General features: G+C 45.2%; 1 protein-coding gene across 5 annotated transcripts; it reads left to right on the top strand.

Moving 5' to 3' along the window:
- Positions 1–2,177: 2,177 nt before the first annotated feature.
- On the top strand, positions 2,178–23,334 carry ATG16L1 (autophagy related 16 like 1). 5 transcript variants are annotated; one of them, XM_082287713.1, is made up of 19 exons: positions 2,178–2,522; positions 3,551–3,644; positions 5,839–5,944; positions 7,401–7,474; positions 7,664–7,915; positions 8,792–8,857; positions 11,073–11,159; positions 11,871–11,927; positions 12,117–12,164; positions 12,857–12,959; positions 14,948–15,053; positions 15,173–15,243; positions 16,792–16,863; positions 18,829–18,949; positions 19,791–19,896; positions 20,399–20,548; positions 20,950–20,997; positions 21,365–21,466; positions 21,865–23,334. In XM_082287713.1, exons 1-19 carry the CDS (start codon positions 2,408–2,410, stop codon positions 21,956–21,958), a joined length of 1,872 nt encoding a protein of 623 aa, XP_082143839.1. In that variant the 5' UTR covers positions 2,178–2,407; the 3' UTR covers positions 21,959–23,334. The 5 variants fall into 5 exon arrangements, with proteins under 5 accessions (XP_082143839.1, XP_082143838.1, XP_082143841.1 ...); XM_082287712.1 differs by having other exon boundaries at positions 11,070–11,159; XM_082287715.1 differs by lacking the exons at positions 11,871–11,927; positions 12,117–12,164.
- Positions 23,335–23,756: the final 422 nt, after the last annotated feature.

The following is a 23,756-nucleotide window of genomic DNA, read 5'->3' as shown; positions in this document are numbered from 1 at the left end:
ATTTATCTGATGCTTGAGGACACTTTTTTTTTAATGTTATTTCTACTTAAACTGATCTTTCAGCAGGCAGGCCCTGCTAAAAGAAATAGGGGACAATTATTTTCCCTCCCAGTTTTAGTGAGAAAAGCCTGCTCCCAAAGATGAGCTGAAGGATTTTTTTTTTAGAGGGGCCAAAAAACAGCAGGGGGTTGGCAGTTCAAAGGCAGTGAGGCAGTTTGGGGCTGATTGTATATTAAAGCCAAGGTAAAAGCCTCAGGAAAGGAGTTACTGAGTCTGATCCCTGTATTTCTGAATCTTTGCCTTTCCCTTTTTCTCATGCTTAATTTGCTTTCCTCTTTCTCTGCAAAGGATTAAGATGTAGAGAAGATTTGACACGATGAATTTCTCTCAGCACTGCCCTTCAGGAGTTCAGTAACTATAGCTGTAGAATTAGGACTTCACCTTACAGTTACAGGTTTTAAAACCTGTTTAAATTTTAGTTTTTTAAACAACTGATTTGATTTTGTATAGGTAGAATGAAATAAGCTGTGTGCTTACACTTGGCCAAATTAGCTTTACGGAGAATAACATAACCTTGTGCATTGTATACTTTGTAAGACAGAGCTGTGCATCAACTATTATTAACTCAACCAGCAGCGCACTCTCCTCCAGTCTAATAATCTAGTGAATCATCTGTTTCACACTGTTAAAATTTCATAATTGCATCTTCATTCATTTACTCAAAAGAGAAACAAAGCAATTTAGGCAGTCCAAGACAAAAAGCGTTACGAGTCCTGCCCAGTTTCAAATTAAATTACACTAATGTGGTTACCTAACACATTACTTAGGAAGTTAGGCAGTTGAAAGTAGAGCAATGGAGCGAGTTGTTATGGACTTTTACATTTGCCAGAGAACATGAGGGTTCTTTGTGAGGCTGGGCAGGAGGTGGGAGTGCAGGGAAGGCTGCACAGAACCTTCTGCCATGTTCCAAATTAAGTAGTTTTTCCTAGAAAGCCTCAAGCCCCATTTCATTTCACCACCACCCTCCTTGAAGGCTGAGCTGGGGCTGCTCAGCCTCGAGAGGGGCCCTCAGCCCTGGGGGTCCCTGTGTGCAGGGAGGGCTCAGGGCAGGGCCAGGCTCTGCTCCGGGGCCCAGCAGCGGCCCCAGAGCCACGGGCAGGGCCTGAGCCCGGCAATTGCCCTGCACAGGAGGCAGAACTGCTGCCCTGGGCAGGGCCCGGGCTGGAACAGAGCCCGGAGAGGGGCTGGAGCCTCCGCCCTGCGATATTCCAGAATCCTGTGCCCTGGAATGGCCCTGCTGGAGCAGGGAGTGGCACCTGATGAGCCACTGTGGGCCCTGCCAGCCTGACCCATCCCGTTATTCCGCAATTCCCGGCAAGCGACGATGGAAGCAGCGGTGTCTTGTAAAGGGAGGGGAAGAGCACAAAGATCACTCAACAAATGGCACTGCAGGTGTGTCGTATTTGCGTAGTGTAGTACAACGCTGCCTCTGCTCTCTGTGGAGCCCTTAATAAATGCTTAATGTTCACTCACGGTTACACGGTAACAATGGCAGGCAGAGGTGTGGCGGTGGCTGCCGAGGCCGGACAGTCCCGGTGCTACGCGAGCACCGGCCCTTCTCTTCACCAAAGCCCCGCCAGTGTCACTGGCGTGACCCAGTGCTGCGGGCCCTGCAGGGACACCGGGCTGCGAGCGCTGTGCCCGCGGCGAGCTCGGGCTCTGCCATGCCGAGCCCTCAACCCGGCCCGGCCCGGCCCCGCCCCCCACGGGCGGCTGCGCGCATGCGCTGCTGCGAGATGGCCGGAGCCTCAACATGGCGGCTTGGCCACTCTCAAGATGGCGGCAGGGCCACTCTCACGATGGCGGCAGGGCCATTCTCACGATGGCGGCAGGGCCACTCTCACGATGGCGGCAGGGCCACTCTCAACATGGAGGCAGGGCCACTCTCAACATGGCGGCTCAGACACCCCCCCCCCCCCAAGATGGCGGCAGGGCCACTCTCAAGATGACGCCTGCGTGGAGGACACAAAATGGCGCGGCGCGAGGCTTCCTCTCCTCGGAAGGCGCCTGTTCTCCCGCCTGAGTCGGGCCCGCCCCCGTGTTTGCAGAGCGATCTCGCGCGGCGGTTTCCGGCTTGGGGACACGGGTGGTGGGGTCAGGGGCGCCGGGGGCGGGCAGCGTCAGGCAGCGGCGGGGCAGCCTCTGTCGCGGCGCGCCGCTCAGACGCGAGGGCCCCTGACGTAGCGCGGCGCCATGGCGGGCGTGGGGGCGCGGCAGCGGGCCCGGGCCCGGCTCTGAGGGCGCTCCCGCCGCCTCCCCGCGCTCCCGCCGCCTCCCCGCGGCCCCGCCGCCTCCCGACTCCCCGCGCCGCCCGCCCCGGCTCTTCCGCCCCGGCTCTTCCGCGGACATGGCGTCAGGGCTGCGCGCCGCTGGGTTCCCCCCCTGGAAGCGGCACATCGCGGAGGAGCTACGGCGGCGGGACCGGCTGCAGCGCCAGGCTTTCGAGGAGATCATCGCCCAGTGTAAGCGGGGCCCGGCGGGGGCACGGCCGAGTAGCGCTTCTCCCTGTCCGATGGCCATCAATATCTGCGGGGAGACTGCTCTGTGGGGAGGGTGTGGAGTTTTCCTCGTTGCAGATATTCCAGAAGTGGGTTCTGTTCGGTTCCATGTGCTCAGGGCTGACCCTGCTTGAGCGGGGAGGTGGGACCTGGTCACCCGCTGCGCTCCCTTCCAGCGCGAATCTTTCTGGGATTCCTCCTTTTCTTCAGAAATGGGAAAGCCGTGGTGGCAGAGGGTCCCCGGGGCCTCGCCCGACCCATTTCCACGGGACTGTTTGGGACATGTCTGTAATAACAGGAAAGCTGGCATTTCTGCTTTTTCGAGGAAAATAAGTGGTTGTTTCAGTTCTCTTAGAGGCTGAAGTGCTTTGTGCCCTGGACGAGATTGAATGTCTGAATTGTCTGCACAATTCCTGCCCAGTTGCTTGTGGAACCGAGAACAATGGTGCTATTGACCCTGCTCATGGTCTTTTGTAAAATTTGGAGCTATCCAGGGGCCAGCACTGTCTGTCCAGGGCTTTCCTGCCTGCCCCTCTCCTGCCTCAGCTGTGCCAGGATGGAAGGGGGGTCCCACACACTGTGGGAGAAAGCAAATAGTCCTGGGCAGGACCCTGCAGAGGTGGGTTTGGCCTCTCTGCCAGGCCTGTTCTCCTGGTTGCCGTCTTTTGAGGGGCTGTAAAGAGTCTGAACTTTGAACTCTGTCTGTTTTAGCAGACAGCAATGCACCTGAGCAGTCACTCTCTCTTTATTAAGATTTCATAAGACCAGTCCCACAAAGCATCTGGATTAATGAGGAGTTCCTGGGGTTGTAGGTGGATGGTGCCTTAACCTGTTGAGATCAAAGAGAAGGGAGAACACACTGAGGTGGTGGAGGCTCACGTAGCATTTGGCTGTGTCAGAGTAATTAAAGGGACTAGATCACAGCTGGCAGGAGAAGGTGGGAATCTGGATTTGCTTTCTGGTTCTCATAAGTGCACTTTTTGCTCCTGCAGATAACAAGCTGCTGGAGAAGTCAGACCTTCATGCAGTACTGGCTGATAAGCTTCAAGCAGAAAAATATGACATGCAGAGCAGACATGAGTCCAGGTATGTAACACTCCTATGTCTCAGCAGCTGTCTGTTGTGCACCTTGTAACCTAAACCACTGTTTGATGCCTCACACAAACAGCTCCTGCATCCCTACAGTGACTTGGCACACAACAAGCTGGAATTCTGTTGGATTAAAAATAACTTACAGCTGTGTCTAAGCCTGTGCTAAAGTTACAGTATGTTTAGAATGTGCAGCACAGAAAGGTCTGGCCAAGTTTGGGAAGGAAAGTGATTTATCACAAGCTCATGGAGCAGAGGGGGACCACAATGAGCTGCTGCATCTGGTCTGTTTGCCTGCTCCTCCTGATGAGTATGGGATGGTGTAATAGCTTAGTTTCTTTTGATCTGTGTCATCACGTGGAAGGGGAGAACAGAAAGAAACCATGATTGTGAAGTATTGGTCCTAAATAAGCACCAGATGCCGAAAGGAAGGTGTTTTCTGCCTGCTTTTTAGTAGGATTTCTTGGGAAGCTTCCTCCCTAACCTGGGAGTAGCACTCTGGTGCTGCAGGCAGGGGTTGTGCTGCTGGTTCTGCTGGTGTTTGACTGCGCAGCAAACCCGTGTGCCAGAAGTGTCCCCTGGCAGCCTGTCTGTCACACACTGGCAGGCTCTGCCCTCAGTGTACCTGAAGAGAAGGCAGGGCCAAGGAGCTAAGAGTTCCTACTTCTGTAAGAATTGCTTCCTCTGTTGAAGTCCTTTTTGCTCTTGTCCTGAAACCAGAACCCCTGTACAGCAGGGAACTGTATGAGCATGTCCAATTGGGATACAAAACAAATCAATGTAGCAGAGAAGGAAGGATGCCTGGGTTTACAGGAATTGCAGGCAAAACTCCAGCAGGCTGGAGTTAATACCCATGTGAAAGTTCTCAAAAGCTTTCTAATGGCTGCAGTTGTCTAGAACCATCTCAGTTTACGGGAATCGTGTTCTGGTTGAATGCCAGCTCTTAGAGATGAGGCTGGACTAAATGTGGGTGAGAGGAAAGGCACAGAAGCAGCATCTGAAAGTAAATGCTCAGCTGAACGCTGATACTGTGCTCAGTATATGGCAGGTCTTTGAAACAGATCTATTTTTCTAATCCTAGATAGCTGAGGAAGAGTGGTTTTACTACCCTGGGGGCCAAGGAGTAGTATCTAGTTCTGGCTGTAGGGGTATGCATGGCTGGAGCTATAGGATGTGTTGGCTGTTACCACAGGACTTGGCTTCCTGTCTGTGTGCACACATTTTTTGGAAATGCAGTTAGTGTAGCATTAGTTCACTGAGGGGTTGGTTGGTAATTTTTTGGGAAGAGCATTAGGTTACTGATACCACTGTCAGGCCTTTGGATGGATTATCTGTTTCCCTTTGGACTGTTACAACACAAAATGACTGCATAAAGGGATGCAATTACCTTGTTCTGTTTGTCTGATACAACTGTTAAAATTATGATTTTTTTAAAAAACTGTAATTCAAAATATAGCTGATAGTGTGCTCAGAGTCTGTGTGTGTATATGCTTTAAAAAAAACTTGGTTTTCTCTGTTCCTGCCCCTGTGCTTTCAGAGACATGAGTGATAAATGTTACACTCCACAGTTGTTTGGGGTGGAGGCTGATATAAATTTTCTGATATGTAGAAATTCAAGATTATCTTACAGTAATAGTGTTGAAAAACACAGTTGGTAACCACTTCAAAACTTATGCACAAAAAGTGTATAGTCAGGCCAATGGAGAAGTGACTTGTCACACCTGGGACTGTAAACCCAAGGGCCTGGGAATACACCCTTGGTTTCCTAGCTTCTGGTTTGGTACCCTCTCCAGACATCTTGCATCTTCAAGATCCACCAGCTCCCTCCAGAACAAATTGGGGTGGTAAAATATTTGTAATTGTTCCAGAATTTAGAGAGTGTACTTCTAAGACTCAGTTGTCTTCATGCAGATTTAAACAAAGGCTAGTTATCTTCCATTGGAGTTTGAATTCTGGTTTAGAAATGTACAAAAAGTGAATCTAGTCCTCAGGAGGTGCAACTTTCCAGTACTGCGTGATGGCCTTTTGGCTGGTGAGGAGTGGTGTGGAAGCCAGCTGTGGCTTGGTTTGTTACGAATCACCTGTGTCCCTGGTGTACAGAGCATCCAAGGGAGGCAATGTCCGGACCCTGGCAAAGGCACAGAAGCAACTGGATTCTAGTTTGGGACATCTCATCTCTTTCCAATTGCAGCCCAGGACATGATGGCACATGGAACGATGCACAGCTGCAGGAACTGGCCCAGCTGAAGATAAAGCACCAAGAGGAGCTGACTGAGCTGCACAAGAAACGTGGCGAGGTTGGAAAGTCCTCTGATGTTCTCTGTGGGTCCATATGTATCCTTTTGGGAGCCTGACCATGATTTTACCAGGCTCATTAATTATCATTTTTTTCTCCTTTTGTCTAGAGCCTTTTTAAGCTTCCCCAGTTTTTGATTATTAAGATCAACCACAGATGGGCTGGTCTGTAACACTGTCACCAGGAGATGAGAGCTTACCTTGTCAGCATAGCATGATTTTTAAGTGCTGAATTTTCAGCTTCATTAGTAGGTTTTTAGTTGTATTAGAGGAGGAAGGAACTGATCTGGGCCACAGAGCTGTGTATGACCACTAGTACCTCAAAAGACTTAAAATGAGTGAGGCATAGGGGGCTGTGTGTGGTTTCACTGGTCTCACTTTGCAGCACCACTTCTGTGGCAGTGGACAAAATAAACAAGCACCAGCCAAGGGTGAAAGAGCCATGGTGCTAGGCTGGAAAGGAAGTGCTGGTTCAGAGCCCAGGAGTTCTGTAACGATGAGACTTGGACCTGGAAGAGAGGAAAAGCCAGGGGGTCTTGGGTTTGTGTTTTGTGGGGTTTTTTTGATAAGGAGATATGGAAGCTTCAGCAGCACAATTGGGTTTTTAAAAGCACAGCAGTGGCCTGAATGAGTCCAGAAGCTGAATGGAACTGCACACTTTCATAGGGAAAAGGTGTGAATGACCTGGAAAATGCTCCTTTGATCACACCCCACTGAAGGTGTGGAGAAGCTCCAGTGTGAGCAATTCCGAGCTTTCCAAAGAGGAGACTGTTTCCTGTAGGAGGTGTGCACCAAGTAGTCAGGGCACTCACAATACTTTCTTTGCTCCTAACCTCGTGTCCTAAAACCATTTACACAGGCAGCCACTCTTCCCAAAAATCAGTCTTCCTTCTTCCTAGGCAGCTGAGGCTGTGCTGCTGGCTAAGCTGTGAGCTGGCAGCTGCAGCTCGGCAGTATTGGCCTCTGCTCCTCTGTTCCCTGTGCTCTGCAGGCACTCCACCAGCAACTTTCTTTGTGAGAAAACTCTTGGTGGCACCTGTGTTCACAGTGTGAGCTGTGTGTCTCCTGAAATGGCTGTTGTGGCCATAACAGGGCGATTTGTTTTTTGGTTGTCAGTACTCATTTGTTGTTTACTTACTTGACAGTTCTTAGTTTCTGTATTGATTTTTCCACTACTAAAGTTTCTTCCTAATGTACATTGTTTGATCTGACTATTAATGAAACTTTTTGAGGGAAGAGAGTGAGACATCAAAGCTTTTTGACAATTCATTTTTGAACGTGGATTCTCTGATTTAATGACCTGTAGCAGATCTGCATAGAAAGCTGGGGTAAAAAAGACATGAAAGGTGTGATCCATGCTTTTAATGCTAGATTTGTCTGTGCTTGCACTGACAGCTGCTCAGTGTGTTACCCACTGACAACCCTGCAGTTTGTAATGCAGTTTTCTCCTCTCCCCAGCTGGCCCAGTCTGTAATTGATCTGAACAACCAAATGCAGCAGAAAGACAAGGAGATGCAGATGAACGAAGCCAAGTGAGTAGGCACTGTTTTGTCTGTGACCAGACTTCTGGTGAAGTTCTTTATTAGAGTTATAATATTCTCTAGGAGTCTTAGCCCAGAGCTAAAAATGCCTTCGTGAGGCGTTGTGCAAACAGCGCAGGGAAGATGGCACAGGTCCCAAAGGAGGTCCTCACTGTTTTGTATGTTTTGTTGCCATTCCAGGATTGCAGAGTATTTGCAAAAGATTTCTGAACTGGAAACAGAGTGCCAGGAATTGCGTAGCAAACTGCAAGATCTTGAGCGAGCTAATCAGACACTGAAAGATGAATATGATGCTCTCCAGATCACCTTCAATGCCTTGGAGGAGAAACTAAGGAAAACTACTGAAGACAACCAGGAGCTGGTCTCACGTTGGATGGCAGAGAAAGCACAAGAAGCCAATCGTTTGAATGCAGAAAATGAAAAGGATTCAAGGTGAGATTCATGACCTCTGATAAAACAGATATTTTTCAGTTACGAGTGCATAGGATAAAACCAGATTTAGTTTTGACCTCTGAGATCTCTATTCTTGCACAGCACAGTGAGAGTCCAGAACTTTCTCTTCTTTTTTCCAGCCAGCACAGACTGATGCTTTGTAAAAACATTTCTGCCTTTTAAATGAATAAAACATGTTCTTTTGTTTCTTCAGCAACATTTCACTGCAGGCTGAATATCATAAATCAGATAGAAACTGGGGGGTTTTGCTGGCATTAGATTTGGACTTCTCTTGTTAATATTGCAGCTTATACTGCTCCTAATTTTATCCTTTTTTGACTTGACTTATTTCAATGTTTTTTGCATTCCTCTAGAATGAGCATGTGCCATGAGACTGAGCTATGTAAACCTGATTGCAAAAATAGTTTGTATGGCTTTTTTTCCTTTTCAAAATAATTTTTCTTCTGAATTGTTTCAGCTTACTTGCCAGCTGATGATACCTGGAGACTGAGCTATATTACAAGTCTCACAGTTACAAGCTGGCAGTTTTATATTAGCTTCACTAACATAATCATTCTTTTGGCAAGTTCTTGCCCTCCAAGCTGATCCATATTCATTTGGATTATAAAGGGCCATAAACCTAGCCACTTTGCCTCATTGCCTCACTTGAGTGATCTTGTCCTTTGCTACTCAGAGTAAGAAAACTGCCTCTCCTGCTCAGAGCACCTTGAAAAGCAGAATGGGATTTTTTTTTTTAATTATTATTTTTTTTTAATCTTATGAAGCCCATCAGAACTGTGCAGGGTAGCCTTTGGAATGGGATTAAGGAAATGTTGTTGTTTTTCTCCTTTAATAACCTTGGGTTCTCTTTCTTAGGAGACGCCAGGCCAGGCTGCAGAAGGAGCTGGCAGAAGCTGCCAAAGAGCCCTTGCCTGTTGAACCGTAAGCATTCTTGATTTGTAGAGTCTCTTTCATCAGTTCATGCCTCAGGTTTATGTAGATGCATGATAAATGGTATCTTTTTTATTCCTAAATTGGGTGATGTAGAGGAGTGTTTGAACTTCTTGTATGAAGTCAGAAATGTGTAGTAACTCTCCCTACCTGAACTTACAGAAGGAGCTCTTTTAGGACTGAAAATGGATGCTTGGACTGAAAGTCCCAGGAATGGTTCGTATGGTCAATAGATGTTGTTATAACAAATGTTTTTATGCTGAGATATGTGCCTTTGGTCTTTAAGGTAGTTTTTCATGAAACAGGGAAGTCATGAAACAATTACTCTGGAGATGCCTGGGTTTTAAAATGTTACACTACGAACGTGCTCAAGGATTTCCTGTAGGAGCAGGTACTGAGTGAATTAACCTGGGTGAAAATACATGGCTTCCATACTGGCAGGGATTTATTGTCTAAGGGAAAACCAGTGGAGTCCTTTACCTGGTAAGCTGAAGAGAAATCCCTCTAGTCCCTTGCCCTGCTGTGTTTGGCCCTGGGTGGTGTTGGATCAGGTGGCTGAAGTGGGCAGTGTGAGCTGTGGGTGCTCTGAGCTGGGCTGGTCACGGTGTTTGTGTTTGCCCGGTCTAGAACAGCTGCACCTGATGCTCTGTTCCTGGGCCCTGCTGACTGGTGCCAGAGCAGCCTGCAGGCTTTTTCTGGAGATCTTTTCTCTTTATGTTCACATCAGAGTCATGTTGAGTGCTGTGCTGCAAGCCCTTGCGCAGGACGGGAGCAGTGCATCCCTGTGGAAGGGAGGCTACGTGAAGGGCTGGGAGAGGGAGGAAAGGCATATGGAAAGAGAGTATGGGACACCCTGTAGCATAATTGCTTCTGTAAACTACTCAAACTCTGCTGCAGAGGTGGTTTTGATTTCTTCTTTATGATTTTAAAATTTGAGAGGGTTTGTGCTGTGTAAATGTGCTGCTTACTGAAGGGAAAAACTGCACCATTTCGGGGGGGTGCCCTGGTATTTATATTTACTTAAAATCACATTGTTAACCTGTAAAGTTCTTTTGCTACATGTACTTTTAATAGCAGAAACCTTAGATTAAAAAAAAAAATGTTGGCAGAACTTGATAGTATTTTATTGAAACTCCAGCCTCATACATTCAATCAGTGAGTATATTTTCCATAGCCTTTTCATGTATACTCTCCTCCAAAATCTTAGAATTGAAAGTGCAACTGTGTTCTGAAATGAGGGGTTACAAATGGTTTCATCCTTTTAAATGCTTTTGCAGCTGAGTGTTATCTGGTGGCACAAATTGGTTATTTAAATGCTGAATTTAAACTTCTGCTCAGTCAAATAGCATTGGGTTGGTAAAGTGTGTTTAAAAATAGTTTGTCTGCAAAATCAGCAGTGGAGGAAAAATCATTATTGAAGGAAAAAATACTAGGCTGTCACAGCCCATGATGACTAATAGGGGAAAAATCTTCAGTGTTAGCTGAGTAATTTAGCTGGAATAATTTATTGTACATGTGTTGGAACCTCACACTTGTGTTCAGTCAACCACCAACACTTTAGTGGAGTGAACAAAAACTGCTCTCACACTTAATGGTGCAGCACCTGAAGTACAACAGTGTAGAAAGTATCAGGGTGTCTTTGGTGTAGGTGAAGCAGGAAAATTCAATCAAACTCTTGTGCTTTTTTTAACACTTACTTGTTTTGAAACAGCAAAAAAGGTACTGATATCACCTATACTTGGTGTTGCAGTAACTCGTGTTTTTGTTATTTTGTAACTGTTCCAGCAAATATCACTCACTCTGTAGGGAAGCCCTGCTCAGGTGTGGTGGGTTGTTTGTTAGTGCTACAGGCTAAAATAGGATGCCTGTAGTAAAGAGAATCTGGAAAGGAGGTCTGAAAACAGAAATAGGGGGATGTGGAAATCCAGCCCTGCTATCAGTGAAGTGGAACTGGCAGCTGGAAAGAAAAAACCTGAAATTTAGTTGCTGTCTGTATCTGTTTTCAGACACTGCGTGTTGAGTTATATCGCTGGCAGTGGCAGCTGCATCAATGTGTATTGTCTGGATCTACCTGTGTGTTGCTGCAGCTCCATAAACCTGGGGTGGGCTGGGCATGGACACCGACAGGCCCTGGAACATTGCCATCCTGTCAGTTCATGCTGTCAGTGGCTGATTGAAAAGGAGGTGTTTTCTCTCACTTCAGCAGGGATGATGATATCGAAGTGCTTGCGGATGAAACCTCTGACACAGCTGAGGAAACTTCTCCGGTGCCAGCTATCAGCCGGACATCCAGGTGTGTGCCCAAGAGATTCTTGTAGCATGTCACTGAGGCGGAGCAAGGGGCATGGTAGAGCTGGAACTATGTTGGGAATGTAACTTAGGGTTTTAGTTCTCTTTAGGTAGAACACAGTTTAGTGCTTCTACCAGAGCAGTAAGAAACTCATGTGCTGGTTTTCCTTTGCTGTTTTAACTTAATTACCCCAGTGCCTGAAAAATATTTGTTTACTCTTTATTAACTATTTAAACATTTATTTTAAAGTGGGTGTTACAATGCCTATTGTTGTATGCCTCCATTACTCTACAAGATATCAATGTGACTTTGCAAATAGCTGGGTTTAGCTGAAATGCTGAAAATAATTTTCACCTAGATTAAATGCATCTTGTTCTTTCTCTAAAATAGCAGTGAGTGGAAAGTAAGAGGTAGTTACCTGAGATTATGGATTAATTTGGTTGAAACTTCAGACTTGGTAGACTGTTACATCTAAACCCAGCAATTCACAGGGTGAGGTTGAGGGACACTGAAGAAACTTCACCCACAAAACATGTTCTGAGTTGTAGTTATTGATGACTTTTGCACTGATGCCTGCCTTGGTGTTCTCTGTCTCTGGGCTGGGTCTGAGGGGAGGGAGTCTTTCCAGAGACGTGTTGCTATGAAATGTGTTTGTATTGATCTTTATGTGGAGAAGCTATTCACAAGGTTTAAACCTGTCCTCCCCTCCTTCAGTAAGCGACTCTCCCAGCCAGCTGGAGGCCTTCTGGACTCTATCAGTAATATCTTTGGGTAGGTTAGAACACTTTCACCTCCTTGTTTTGTATATTGGTTTCAATGTACACCAAAATCTTGGTGATGCAGCAAATATTTTCAGCCTTCCTTCTAGCTTCTGCCTTTCTTTTTTTTTTCTTTTTTGTTCTCCTCAACTTCCTGTTTCTTCCATCTTGCCGTGTGCTGACCTCTGACCTTTCCCTCCAGTCTGTCTGAGTCTCCCCTTTTGGGACATCAGTCTTCTGATACTGCCAGGTGAAAACATTATCCGCTCTTAGTCCGGCATGTGATTGTATTCCATTGAAGTAACATGGAACCCAGCTGCATTGTGCTGATCAGATTCTGCAGATGATAACTCTGGTTAGAAACTGTCTGCAATGAGAGAGGCAGCGAGCCCCTCTTTGTGGAGAGAATACATGGGGTTTGCTCTTACTTTCCACTGCACTTTGCTCCTTTAGTAGGGTTGTTCAAAATAAGTCATTGGGTTCTGTGCTTAGTATCCAGAGTGGAGCCACTCCTTCTAAGCTAAGCTCTGCAGCAGGTGGATGTCTTTGCTTAAATGGAGCAGCCCAAGCTTTGGAACAGAGCATTTTGCTGCCTGGGATGTAGTGCTGCAATGGTGTTGAGTCTTCCTAGACATAACAGTGGAGCTGCAGTCAGTCCCATGTTTCGCTTCCTATTGAAAAAATTAAAACACTGCTCGAGTTCAGTAATCAGTTCAGGTAACTTATGTGGTGAACTGTGAAATATCTAAAACCGCAAGTGAATGTAGTGTTATATGACAAATGTAATTTTTGAAAGATGGGATTAAAAAAAAGTTAAAAGCACCTTCCCCATTTTTTACTTGTTGTGCAGAGTAGTTAAGTGACAGGTACAGATCAGGATGAACTCCAGAGAAACAGTGTTCATTTCTCATTTTAAAATGTTTCTGCTTTGTTTCATCTCAGGAGGCGTTCTGTGTCCTCATTCCCTGCACCCCAGGATAATGTAGAGCCACATCCAGGTGCCAGTAAAGAAGTGAGAGTGCCCACTACTGCCATATGTGTCTTTGTGAGTACAGAAGGAATTCTCTGCTGTGCCATTCTTTGTTCTGATTTTGGAGGAAGAGAATCCTCTATGTGGGAACTGATATCCTGAAACTTTCTATTAGCACTGCCAAACAGGAAGCAATTCTTGGTTTGGTAGAAGCATTCATTCAATTTAATTCTTAGCCCAAATGTTTCTCAGAGCCAGTGTGTTTGATGTCTGTCTTACTGAGGTCGATGATGACAAAGAAGTTTTCTGAGGGCACAGGGAAATTTCACCCCATTACCCTCTTGCTCCCAGCAGTTCCTATTCAATCATGCCATAGTAGAGCTGTGATTGAGGAAGAGATTGCTGACAGTTTGGGATTAATTCAGTTCCAGTTCTCCACAGTAAAGGGAGTTGTGGCACCAAATGTAATCCAACAGACCTGGTGAAGAGGAGCTCATGGTGGTGGGGTGTCCTCATTTACCGTGCATGATCAAAGGTTTTCAAGCTGAGACCTCCTTTGTGTGTTTTTTGGCCTCAAAAAGATAAACTTAAGTTTCTGTGCAGGGCATGGTCTTTTGACTGAAAGGCAATTGTCTTGTAGTGCAGCTGCTCGTTTGAACATGCCTCTGGAGCTTTCTTGGGCACTCCAGAGCTGGATGTGGATTTTTCATGGATATGAAGTTACTTACTTTTTTTCATCCAGAGTATCAGTGTGGCTCACTGCAGCAAGGAGGCTTGTGTATTTTTGCCTGCCCTGTTACCATATTCTGTAGTGGAAGTCGTGGATGGAGGGAGTAGCAGTGTCACCTCAAGTGAGAATAGGGTCATGACTGAAGTGGCAGCTGGAGCTGGCTTGAATAGGGGGCATCGGGGAGGAGGTGTTAGGCTTGAGCTCCAGTGTTTTGAGCCCAGGTGGAGGGTCAAGACATGTCTAGGTCTGGCAGAGCATTCCACGAATTAATGCAAGGGCTCTGTGGCAGAGGTTTGGCAGATGCAGGGAGCCGACTGGGCTCACCTCTGGAGAGTAGGAGGTGGGAAAGGTAGTCACTTCAGGAATCACTCCCAGGCATAGCTTCTAGGCAAGGCCTTTCACCAGTTTTGTTGTGAATGGCTTCTCTGTGTTTGCAGAAAGATCAGATTTGAAGTGTGATGAGCCTTAAATATGAGCTGGCAGACCCGTTCAAGGAACAAGTTCCGTAAAAATACAAGTTTCCAGAAAAGCTGGCTTGGAAAGAGAAGTAACTGAAAATACTTTAAAATATGGTTAAGATTGTGGTGGTTGTACTGTGTGGGTAAGTAGTATAAAGCCATGAAATTAATAAAGGAATAAAAAAGGAATGAATCTTAAAATTCTCATAGGTTTTAAAAGGTTAGGAATTCAGAACATTAAGCTGTCAGGAGCAGGGGTGCTAGGGGCTCTGCATCTGCAGAGAGGAGGCACAGCTTAAGCCCAAGTCCTCAGCAAGCAGGTGCTGTCACACCTGTCCTGGTACTGCTTAATCACCAACACACCCGGTGAATGCAGTGCATCTGCTGTGCTGTTTCCTCACAGACCTGCCCAACTCAAGCCTGACTTGAGTGTTCTGTGGTTGCATGAACTGATTGGATCCATGGCTGTCTATGGACAGGTGGAACAATGAAAAGTTACTTTCTTTCTACAGCACATCACCTGTTACTGTTTTTTGTCCTGTCCTTTCCGTATTTTTTTTTCTGGTGTCACTTAAGAGCCTAAGCTTAGGAAGCATGGTAAGGCTTTTGGTAGTTTGTTATCGCTGCTGAGTCCTTGCTGCTGTTTTTCTTGATGTGCCTTTATTTTTCCTTCAGATAAGGATCAGCCTTTTTGCTGTCCGTACACCACCAGCCACAGCAGAGTTTCAGTCTGTGGCTGTATTTCCTATGTACTGCTGAAAGATGCACAGCTGTGTTTCTGTGTAACCTTTAAGTTGTGTAGCTTTCTGGTCTGTGGGTTGTGGGTGTGTGCTAATTCCCTTTTGGGTGGCTGTTCTGTTCCTCCCCCTCCTCAGGATGCACATGATGGGGAGGTGAATGCAGTGCAGTTCAGCCCTGGCTCCCGGTTACTAGCAACAGGAGGCATGGACCGGAGGGTTAAGCTGTGGGAAGTCTTGGGAGGTAAACCTTTTTGTTTTGGGGTATGATGGGATGCTAAATAAACTTGTATTATGGGTCACTTTGTGTCAACTTCTGTTCTAATCCATTGCTCAAGTTTTTGTTCATCTTTCTCTGTGCAGATAGGTGTGAGCCCAAAGGTTCCCTCTCTGGCAGTAATGCTGGGATTACAAGCATAGAATTTGATAGTGCTGTGAGTATCTGTGCAGTATCACTGTAATTTGGAATAAATTAATGGAATTATGTTGTTCTCTACTATTGTTTCCATTCTAATTGAAAAGTTACCTAAGAAATGAGTTAAAACATGAAAGTAGCTGAAAGTTGTTAAAATTGTACAAAAGATTTTTATTTGATAAGTTGCAGTCTGTAATTCTGATCCTTGCTTTACAATTCAGATGATGATATGTGGCTCAGACATTGGCTGTTACAGATTTTTGTTTAAAGTAAGAAATCAGTCTTCAGCTTTCCACTGAAGCTGGCATAACAGCACAGAAGACGCAAATACACTAAGGCAGTATTTCTGTGAAGTTTTAATTCCATAAGTGCTTTACAGAGGTCTGTGATGAATAGTAAAAGGTCTGATTATCCTAAGACTTGCAGTTCCATGCCCTCTTCTCCCAGCAGTTTCTCCCCAGCCATGGCACAGCAATGGTGTGGCTGGCAGAGCGTTTGCTGACAGTGGGAGATGTGCTCAGGTCATGTTCACCTGGAGCAGCGGAGACATGACTGGGATCAGCATCCAACAGTCCTGCTTGAAGGAGTTTGGGGTCTTGGAGTGGTCTAACTGGACATGTGATCTGACTTTTCTGCTGAGACCTCTTCCATAACACAAAGCTGATGTAATTTCTGCCATTTGGTGATTCTATGTGCTAAATTATGGTGCACACCCAAGAGGTTCCTTCTTTTGGACGCTGACCAGCTCATTAGAGATGTGCTGTTAATCTGCAGGAGAAAATAGTCCTGAGTTTTGGCAAGTTGCTTGAGCACATTTGCAGTGAGTATTGCCTGGGTGAAATGCCAAAGGATTACAAGGATTCAGGAAAGTCTTTTGAGATGGACAGGAGTGCAAGCATAAATTTTGTGGTGGCCATTCTCCATCATGGGTGACTTGTGGGAGCCCTAAGCCTAAAGCCATGAACAGGTCGATTTCTCTCTCCTCAGGCAGATTTCATTTTTGGAATCTTAGCTTAGTTAGAGTTCTAATGAAAATGGCAAGAATCAGGCTAGTTCCACTCTGAGACCTGTCAAAGCAGTGGGAGTAGATGATGCAAGGCTTTTTCCCTTGGAAAAAACCAAAACAACAACAAAAAAACCAAACCAAAAAAAACCACAGCAAAAAAAAACCCAACAAAAAAGGAAAACAACTCCACAACAGATGAGGGTAAACTAGAATATGTTTCCTCACTGCAGCAGAAGGGAAAAATGAATGTCCTTTTGCTGGTCTGGTTATTGTTTTAATTGTATATTGGTATACATTATTCCTGTTATAATAAGTACATTGTTTTACTTATAGCCATGATACTACAAACCCTCCCATTTTGGTGAGAAGCAGGTGCCATAGGCCTTTGGGAAGGCTACATTAGCTTTCCATACTGGCATTTGCTACTGTGGTTTTGGTTTTATTCTTTTTTTCCTTTGGCAAAATAGCACTAATATGGTTTTAATGATTTACTGGAACTATTTGAGTTTGGTTTGCATATTGACTAGCAGATGGAATTTTAAAGGAATCTTGTGTTCACAGGGTTCTTACCTCTTAGCAGCTTCAAATGACTTTGCCAGCAGAATCTGGACAGTTGATGACAATCGATTACGGGTGAGTCTTGTGAGGCAAAGCAGTGCACAGGTTGTTTCTGTCTTGTATTCCCAGTTTTGTCTAATGGGGACACGGCAGTTTTGGAACTTGGGCATTTACAGACACTTTGAACAGTTCTTTTTGTTGAAAGCTTCTTTATCTCGTGAAGGTCTTCACAGCAAGACCTAAAATGCAGTGTTGATCTCCAGCTCCAGTTATTGTGTATTTTCTCAATACAACCTCCCAGTTAGAAAAACCTTGCCACGTAAAGTGCACTTTTGTGTACCCCTCTGGGGAAGTTTAAATGCTTCTTAAGATTTATGGAGAGCCACCTCAATGTTTCAGCCTCACTCAAAGGAGGCTGCTGAAAAGGGCTTTGCAGAAGACAAAGAGGAGCTTTAGTTTTAAGTCAGGAGCAGCATTCTTGAAAAGGAGCCCTTTGCTTGGCTGTCCAAGGCAGCAAGCCTCAACATGCTGGACATCATCCTCAATGTCTTTTGACAGGTTCCTCCTTTCCTCTCAAATACTTTGTACTCATATTCTTCTCTAACACTTGGCTGGGATTTGAAAATTATCCTTTGATTGACCAAAAGTTTCTTCACAGCTTTCCAAGAGCTTTTTAGAATTGTAATTTCCTATGTACATTTCCTCAACTTTTTATTTTAGGAAGGTGCTACTTTGATGTTCAAATCTTCTGACATTTCAGTGTTGGTTAGAACCAACATGCACTAGATGCACTATAGATGCACTATAATTCTCTGGGTAGTTCTCATTGTGGAGATGTCAGGTCTCAGCTAGGAAAGTGACGTCTCTTACCAGTTCTTTTGCATGTTCTCCTTGGCTGCAAAACCTACTACTGGATTATAGTGAATACAAGTTTAGCAGACAGATTACTCACTGCAAAAAGTTAGTTACACCTGCTAACATTCACCTGGCTTCATATAATCTTCCTGTAATTCTTTGGAGTACATTCATTGTTTGCTGAGATAAAACAGTGATCTCTGTTTCGAGTGTGAGCGGTGTGGACTTTTCATGGCTTGCACATAGGCAGGAGGCAGTAAAGCTGAAATCACTGTAAACTTTGCTAAAACTCCCTGCCTAAATGCAGATATCTGTGTGATATCTGTGCAGCAAGGGCAGAAGAGATACGCAGAGTGAAAGATGGATCCTCCTTGCTGGAGTTTGTGTTCCTTTCCTAAGGCAAGGTGGTCTTTTTGGGATGATCTTTTGAGTTTGTGGTGTGTATCACGTTTGGGGTTTTTCCCCAAACCTTGCTCCCATTTCTTTCCATTCTTAAGGGCTTTTATTTTGTGTCTCCCCCAGCCCAGGTTGCTTTGTGTAATCTGATAATCCATTGAGTATTTAAAAAAAATCTAACTGTATACAGAGATTTCTGTCTTGTTTGTCATAGCTCTTACTTTAGTAATTCATTATCTGTTTTGTGATTTAGTGTGTAAATGTTGAGCAATTCTAAGTGAATGTGGCTCGTGCTGTCAGCCCCACAGAGCCTCCCTCTACACTTAGAGAAGCTGCTGCAGGCACCTTTTCTGAAATGCCTGGTTGTCTCAGCTTTCAGGCTTTAAGGTGTAATAACAGTTGAGACTCGATACCCTGTTGTGTCCTTGTGGGAAGCTCTGTATGAAAGCAGGAAGGCACAATTTCCATTTTCAGCATGCTTTCACCCCTTCTCATCAATTTGCCCTGCAAGGCTGTGTTGCAGTTGCCATCTGTCCGTGCAGTGTAGGTGTACAGAGTGTTGAGGAAGGAGCTGGCAGGTTCCTGAGTAACTGGAGAAACTGCAGCCAAAGGTGGCCTGTGTTTCCCAGCTCCAGGCTGGACTCTGTGATAATTAATCCTCCTACTCAATGTTGATTTCTGTTTAACTGTAATAGATGTTTTTTCTGCCAAACAGTACAGGAGACATGCAAATTATGATTTGAGCAAGTGGAAATACTCAGTTTCACCATGTCAATCTCCTGTCCCCAGCACACCCTGACAGGTCACAGTGGTAAAGTTCTGTCAGCCAAGTTCTTGCTGGACAATGCACGTATTGTTTCGGGAAGTCACGACCGGACCCTCAAGCTCTGGGACCTCCGCAGCAAAGTTTGTAAGGACACCTAACTTCTGTCTTTCATTCATGTTCTATGCTTCTGCTGAATGCTCATGGCAATCTGGCATCAGATCAGTTATTGAATCTATTGAATCTTTTTGCCAGTATAAAACCAGAAAAAGCTAGCAGTCATCCCATTTTCTGTTATTCTTTCAGTAACTGAATTCTTTCTGCCTGTTAACCTGGAATAAGAAATCCTGTGTGTACAGGAAGCACTGTTAATGCTGTTATACTGAGAGCAGCTGTTTTTGCGAGTGTTCTTTGTTTACCAGTCTGGGGATGGGTATTTTAGTCTTCCACTAAAAACTTGGAGCCAGGCTGGGTTTTTAACCTGGAGGTGGATGGAAGTGTCTCTTGAAAACACACCAAAAATTTCAACATCTCAAATGAAGGAATTGCTAAGATTGAGGCTTTTCTTTGGGAGAAACACCTTATTTCCTTGGTTTTTCTCCTGTTGTGGTCTCTTAAATCTGCTTGCACTGAGAGAGCATTTGAGATTCAAAGTTACCTTGATACCTGAATTGCAAACATAGGTCAAGGAGACAGATTCATGTTGTTTAACAGCAGCACATGACATCTGGCTAAATATGAAATGGAAATGAAGCAGCTATCATGGGAACATTTAAAGTCCCAGCAAAGGAGACTGAGAAGGGCAGAGAGGTTGAAGACTTAATCAGGATTATTTTAAGACAGTTTGCCCTGTGCCTCTCCTTGGGCACTGCTCTGTGTGGCCACTGTATGTGGGGTGGGGGGTGTTTTAGGGGTTGTTTTCTGTCTCTTATTTTCATCAGTTTGGACAATGTGAATTTAAGTGTCACTGTTTGTTCCTTCTTTTTAGGTATAAAAACAGTGTTTGCAGGATCTAGCTGCAATGACATCGTGTGTACTGAGCAGTGTGTAATGAGTGGACATTTTGATAAGAAAATTCGTTTCTGGGACATCAGGTAAAACTATTGTAGGAGAGCTTATGGTGTAGGAGTGGTTATGGGTTTGCTGTCAGGTTAATCTGAAGTAGGGAACTCTTCTTCCCGAGCTTGGCATCTGGGGAGACTGTTGTAAAGGTGGCAAAAGGCCATTAAAGAGACTTTTGTTACTACTTTTATGCTGTTTGGTATTATAGGTTTGGGATTTGGGGTGGGGGGGGGATGCTATTTCTTTTCTGAAAAGGCAGCTTGCTTGCTGGTGAATACTTTTCATTGGTCAGTACTTGCTGTTCTAGGGTGGGGTTGTGAGGAAAATAGTGTCTGTTAGCTGGAAATGCTATACACAAGGCAGGATCTAGCTTGGGAAAAAAAGAAAATGTAAGAATAAACTGTTAATCCTTTTTCTCCTCTTCCACATTGGGACAAGTCAAGGTTTTGATGCACTGGTTTGGCTTCTGGACCCTAGTTCACTGCTTTCTTTTTCCTTCCCCCCCCTTTTTTTTTTTCCTCTTTCTGTCTGTAGGACTGAAAGCATAGTAAAAGAACTGGAGCTGCTTGGAAGAATCACAGCTCTGGACCTGAATCCAGAGCGAACAGAGCTTCTGACCTGTTCCCGTGATGATCTACTCAAGATCATCGATCTGCGAGTCAGTGCTGTCAAGCAGACGTTCAGGTGAGTGTATTATTCACAGGAGTACAGTCAATTTCAGAACCTTGTGTTGTGGGTTACCCTCAGTGCTGGAGTGGTTGTCAGGACCTCTGTGGAGAGAGCAGTCTCCTCACTTTTTTTTCTACATGCTGGCAAAGTTCTCTAGAATGTCTAGAAACAGCAAAGATCTGCTCTAATGGATCTTCTCATGTGTCTCTTTAAAGAAGGCAGCTTGATTTAGAAGTCTGTGGTCTAAGGGAAAGAATTACTTCAGGTGCCATTGAGAGAAGGGTATATGAGAAACATTAATTGGGATAAAGGGATGCTGGAGTTTATTCTGAACCATGCAGAAATCCTTAATATTGTCTTTAGTAAGTATCTCTTCTAATAAATGAGCTAATGGTTATCTGATTCTAACTTTCCAGTGCCCAGGGATTCAAATGTGGCTCTGACTGGACGAGAGTTGTGTTCAGGTAAGTTCAGACATAAACAAGATACCTGATAAACCTTTCCCCAGCTAAATTGAGTGAGTCCTGATGCTTGGCTGCACTGGTCCCCAGTTACAGCTAGAAAAACAGGGGCAGAGTTTGTAATTTGCCCAAGGTTACCTCTTGGTCAAGCCAGAGTGTATCTGTAGATATTGATCCAATGTCTTGGAAATGCTCTGATTTTAAAGTGCTTTCACCTCTTAGTATTAGCAGGTGATAACACATAACTCCTAAAAGACTATTTAATGCCAAGCTGCTTGCTTAGGAAGTTGTGGGTGGAATGATGATGTGTGCTGAAAATTGCTGACTTGAAAATTGTTCTTTGCCCTCTGTGCCTTGTGTGATCCCACAGCCCTGATGGTAACTATGTGGCTGCTGGCTCAGCTGATGGGGCCCTCTACGTTTGGAATGTGCTTACTGGGAAATTGGAGAGGACGCTTGCAAAGCATCACAGGTGAGGGGAAGTGGGACATGCAGCCTAGGGTGGGGATCTGGGTTGTGGCTCTTTGCTGAGCTATGAAAAAGTTGGAGTTGTACAGCTTTGCAACTTTTATTGGCGTGTGAAAATTATTAATACGCAAAGTCTTTGTGGATTCATGGCAGTACTCTCCAGGTTGAATTAGATTAGATTGTTATCTTGTTAAACTGAGATATAATTCTAATAAAGTGCATTCAATGTATTTTGAATAAATGGTACCTTCCTCAGGCTTAGTAAAAGCCCAAGATCTTGAGATCTGAGAAACTGGGGGGCTTTTTTATTGGTAATAAGAGTATTATAGTATTTCATTCCAGTGCTAAGTGCTGTTGTGGAATTCAGCTTTCTTGTAAACTTACTCCTGCCTTCCCTTTCAGTTCTTCTATCAATGCAGTCGCGTGGTCACCAGCGGGTGCCCACGTGGTCAGTGTGGACAAAGGAAACAAGGCTGTGCTGTGGTCTGAGTTTTGACTGACGGAGGGTGAAAGGCTGTGTGTGGTGGTGCTGGTCCGTGGCTGCACAGCATGGAGACCTGAGCCCAGATCCATCAGGATATTGACAAGCGCATGGGCTTTGCTTTCCAGAGGGAAGTTCTAAAGCAATGGAGAAAGGAGCCCGAGTCAAAGACTTCTCACGGCCGTAACTGCACTGTGGCACTTGGGCTCAGCATGGAATTAGCTGTTCTGGATGGGGAATGCTACTTACTCATGCCTTTACATGCAGTATCTATGCACCACATGGAGCTGAAGATACCTAGCGGGATTCCTCACCAGACAGCTGTGCCAAAATATCCTGTCACACAAATGTGTCAACAGCACTTCTGAGGTGGAAAGTTTGGAAAGAAGTCATTGTGTATGCTGACTTAAAGCATGTCCTGTCTCCTGTGTTCTGTTCTGGTGGCCTAGTTCAGTCATGGGGTGAGAAGATCCTGAAACACATCCTAGGCAGTTTGAAATGTTGGAACAGCTTTTAAAGAGAGTCTCCCATGGCTCTGACAGATCTGCCTTTTGAGTCATCAGCTCAGTTTGGATCTGTTCTGATCCTGGCATAGGCTCTCCAGCACTGTCGTGTGAACCCTGTGTATCAATTCTTGAGGCAACGTTCTGTTCTTCGGGACTTCTGCACTCTTGTGTTGAAGAAGCTTCAACAGCTTGGGCATCACAAAATAGGAGGTTTTTAATCTTTTTATACCACAGAAAGTTTGGTTACTGGGCATGAGGAGAGAGCTCGGCTTGTTGAGGTTGTTGTAGAAGTTGTGCTGCGGTGATGAGGAATGTAGTAATCCTGTGATTTCAGTCCTGGAATGCAGACGTTTGGTTCCTTTTTCTGTTCATCCGTCCTGTCCTGGCGGCTGTCAGTAGAACACAGGGGAGCAGTGGCATCAAATCCCAAATCCATTGTTTTGGTGCTGGCAATTCCAGGCCACTTGCCCCATTCTTGAGCACACGTGCAATATTCCCATTTGCTCTGTGGTACGGAGCGGTGTCTTGGCTCTGTCCCTCTTCTGGCACCCCAAACCATGATGTGACTGAGTGTGAGCTGCCTGGCATATCTTTATCCAGCCAAACATTTCCACAATGTCTGGGCCTCAAGACAAGCCACCAGCGTTTTATTGCCTTTTTATTTGCACTTTATTTTCTTCTTTCCCGATAGTGTTTTACTATGGAAGTGTGTTCTTTGGAGGGGCTGGGTTGGGAGAGCTGCTCTGACAGGCTCCCTCTAACCCAGCCTTTCGTTCAGACACTTTCTGCAGAGGGAAATTAGAGTATATGGGGCAAAGTTTTTATTTATTCAGCTGCCCATAAGAATTTGATTGTAAATAAACCTGTGTTCTGCTTTTAAAACCCCACACTGTTCTGATTCATTTATTTGTGCATCTGTGTGCGAGATCTTGTTTGGAATGAGTGCAGAGGGGAACCTGAAATGTCATTTCCTTGGTGAATTGTGGATTTGTGTTCACCCCCATTGTGGGATTTGGTGTAGAGGGGGAAAGAGGATAATGCTCTTAGCTTGGGGCTGGATGTCCCGCAGGTGCAGCCTGGGCTTGCCCTGTCTCAGGAGTTGCCTTGAGACTGAAGGAAGTCTTGCCACATTGAGCAGGTGCCTCTGTCTCTGTCCTTGAAAGGTTGATGTGTTCTTGGATGTTTTAGATAAACTACTGAACTGAGGAAATCAGGATCTATATGTCAAACACAGCTGAAAATAGGCAGCTTTTTCTGCTGTGAGACTTCGACTCCCTACCTTGTCAAGTTTTTAAGTCAGGAATAGG

The sequence above is a fragment of the Coloeus monedula genome (assembly GCF_965178545.1).
Source record: "Coloeus monedula genome assembly, chromosome: 10".
In the NCBI taxonomy this organism is placed as follows: Eukaryota; Metazoa; Chordata; class Aves; order Passeriformes; family Corvidae; genus Coloeus; species Coloeus monedula.
Note: the sequence above shows the minus strand (reverse complement) of the source record. Positions and strands in the feature narration are given on the sequence as shown.

Coding starts and splice junctions, on each gene's coding strand:
- ATG16L1 (XM_082287712.1), top strand. CDS start 2,408: ATGGCGTCAGGGCTGCGCGCCGCTGGGTTCCCCCCCTGGAAGCGGCAC. Junction 11,928..12,116: donor TCTATCAGTAATATCTTTGG/GTAGGTTAGAAC, acceptor CTTTCCCTCCAG/TCTGTCTGAGTCTCCCCTTT. Junction 20,549..20,949: donor GCTGTCAAGCAGACGTTCAG/GTGAGTGTATTA, acceptor CTAACTTTCCAG/TGCCCAGGGATTCAAATGTG.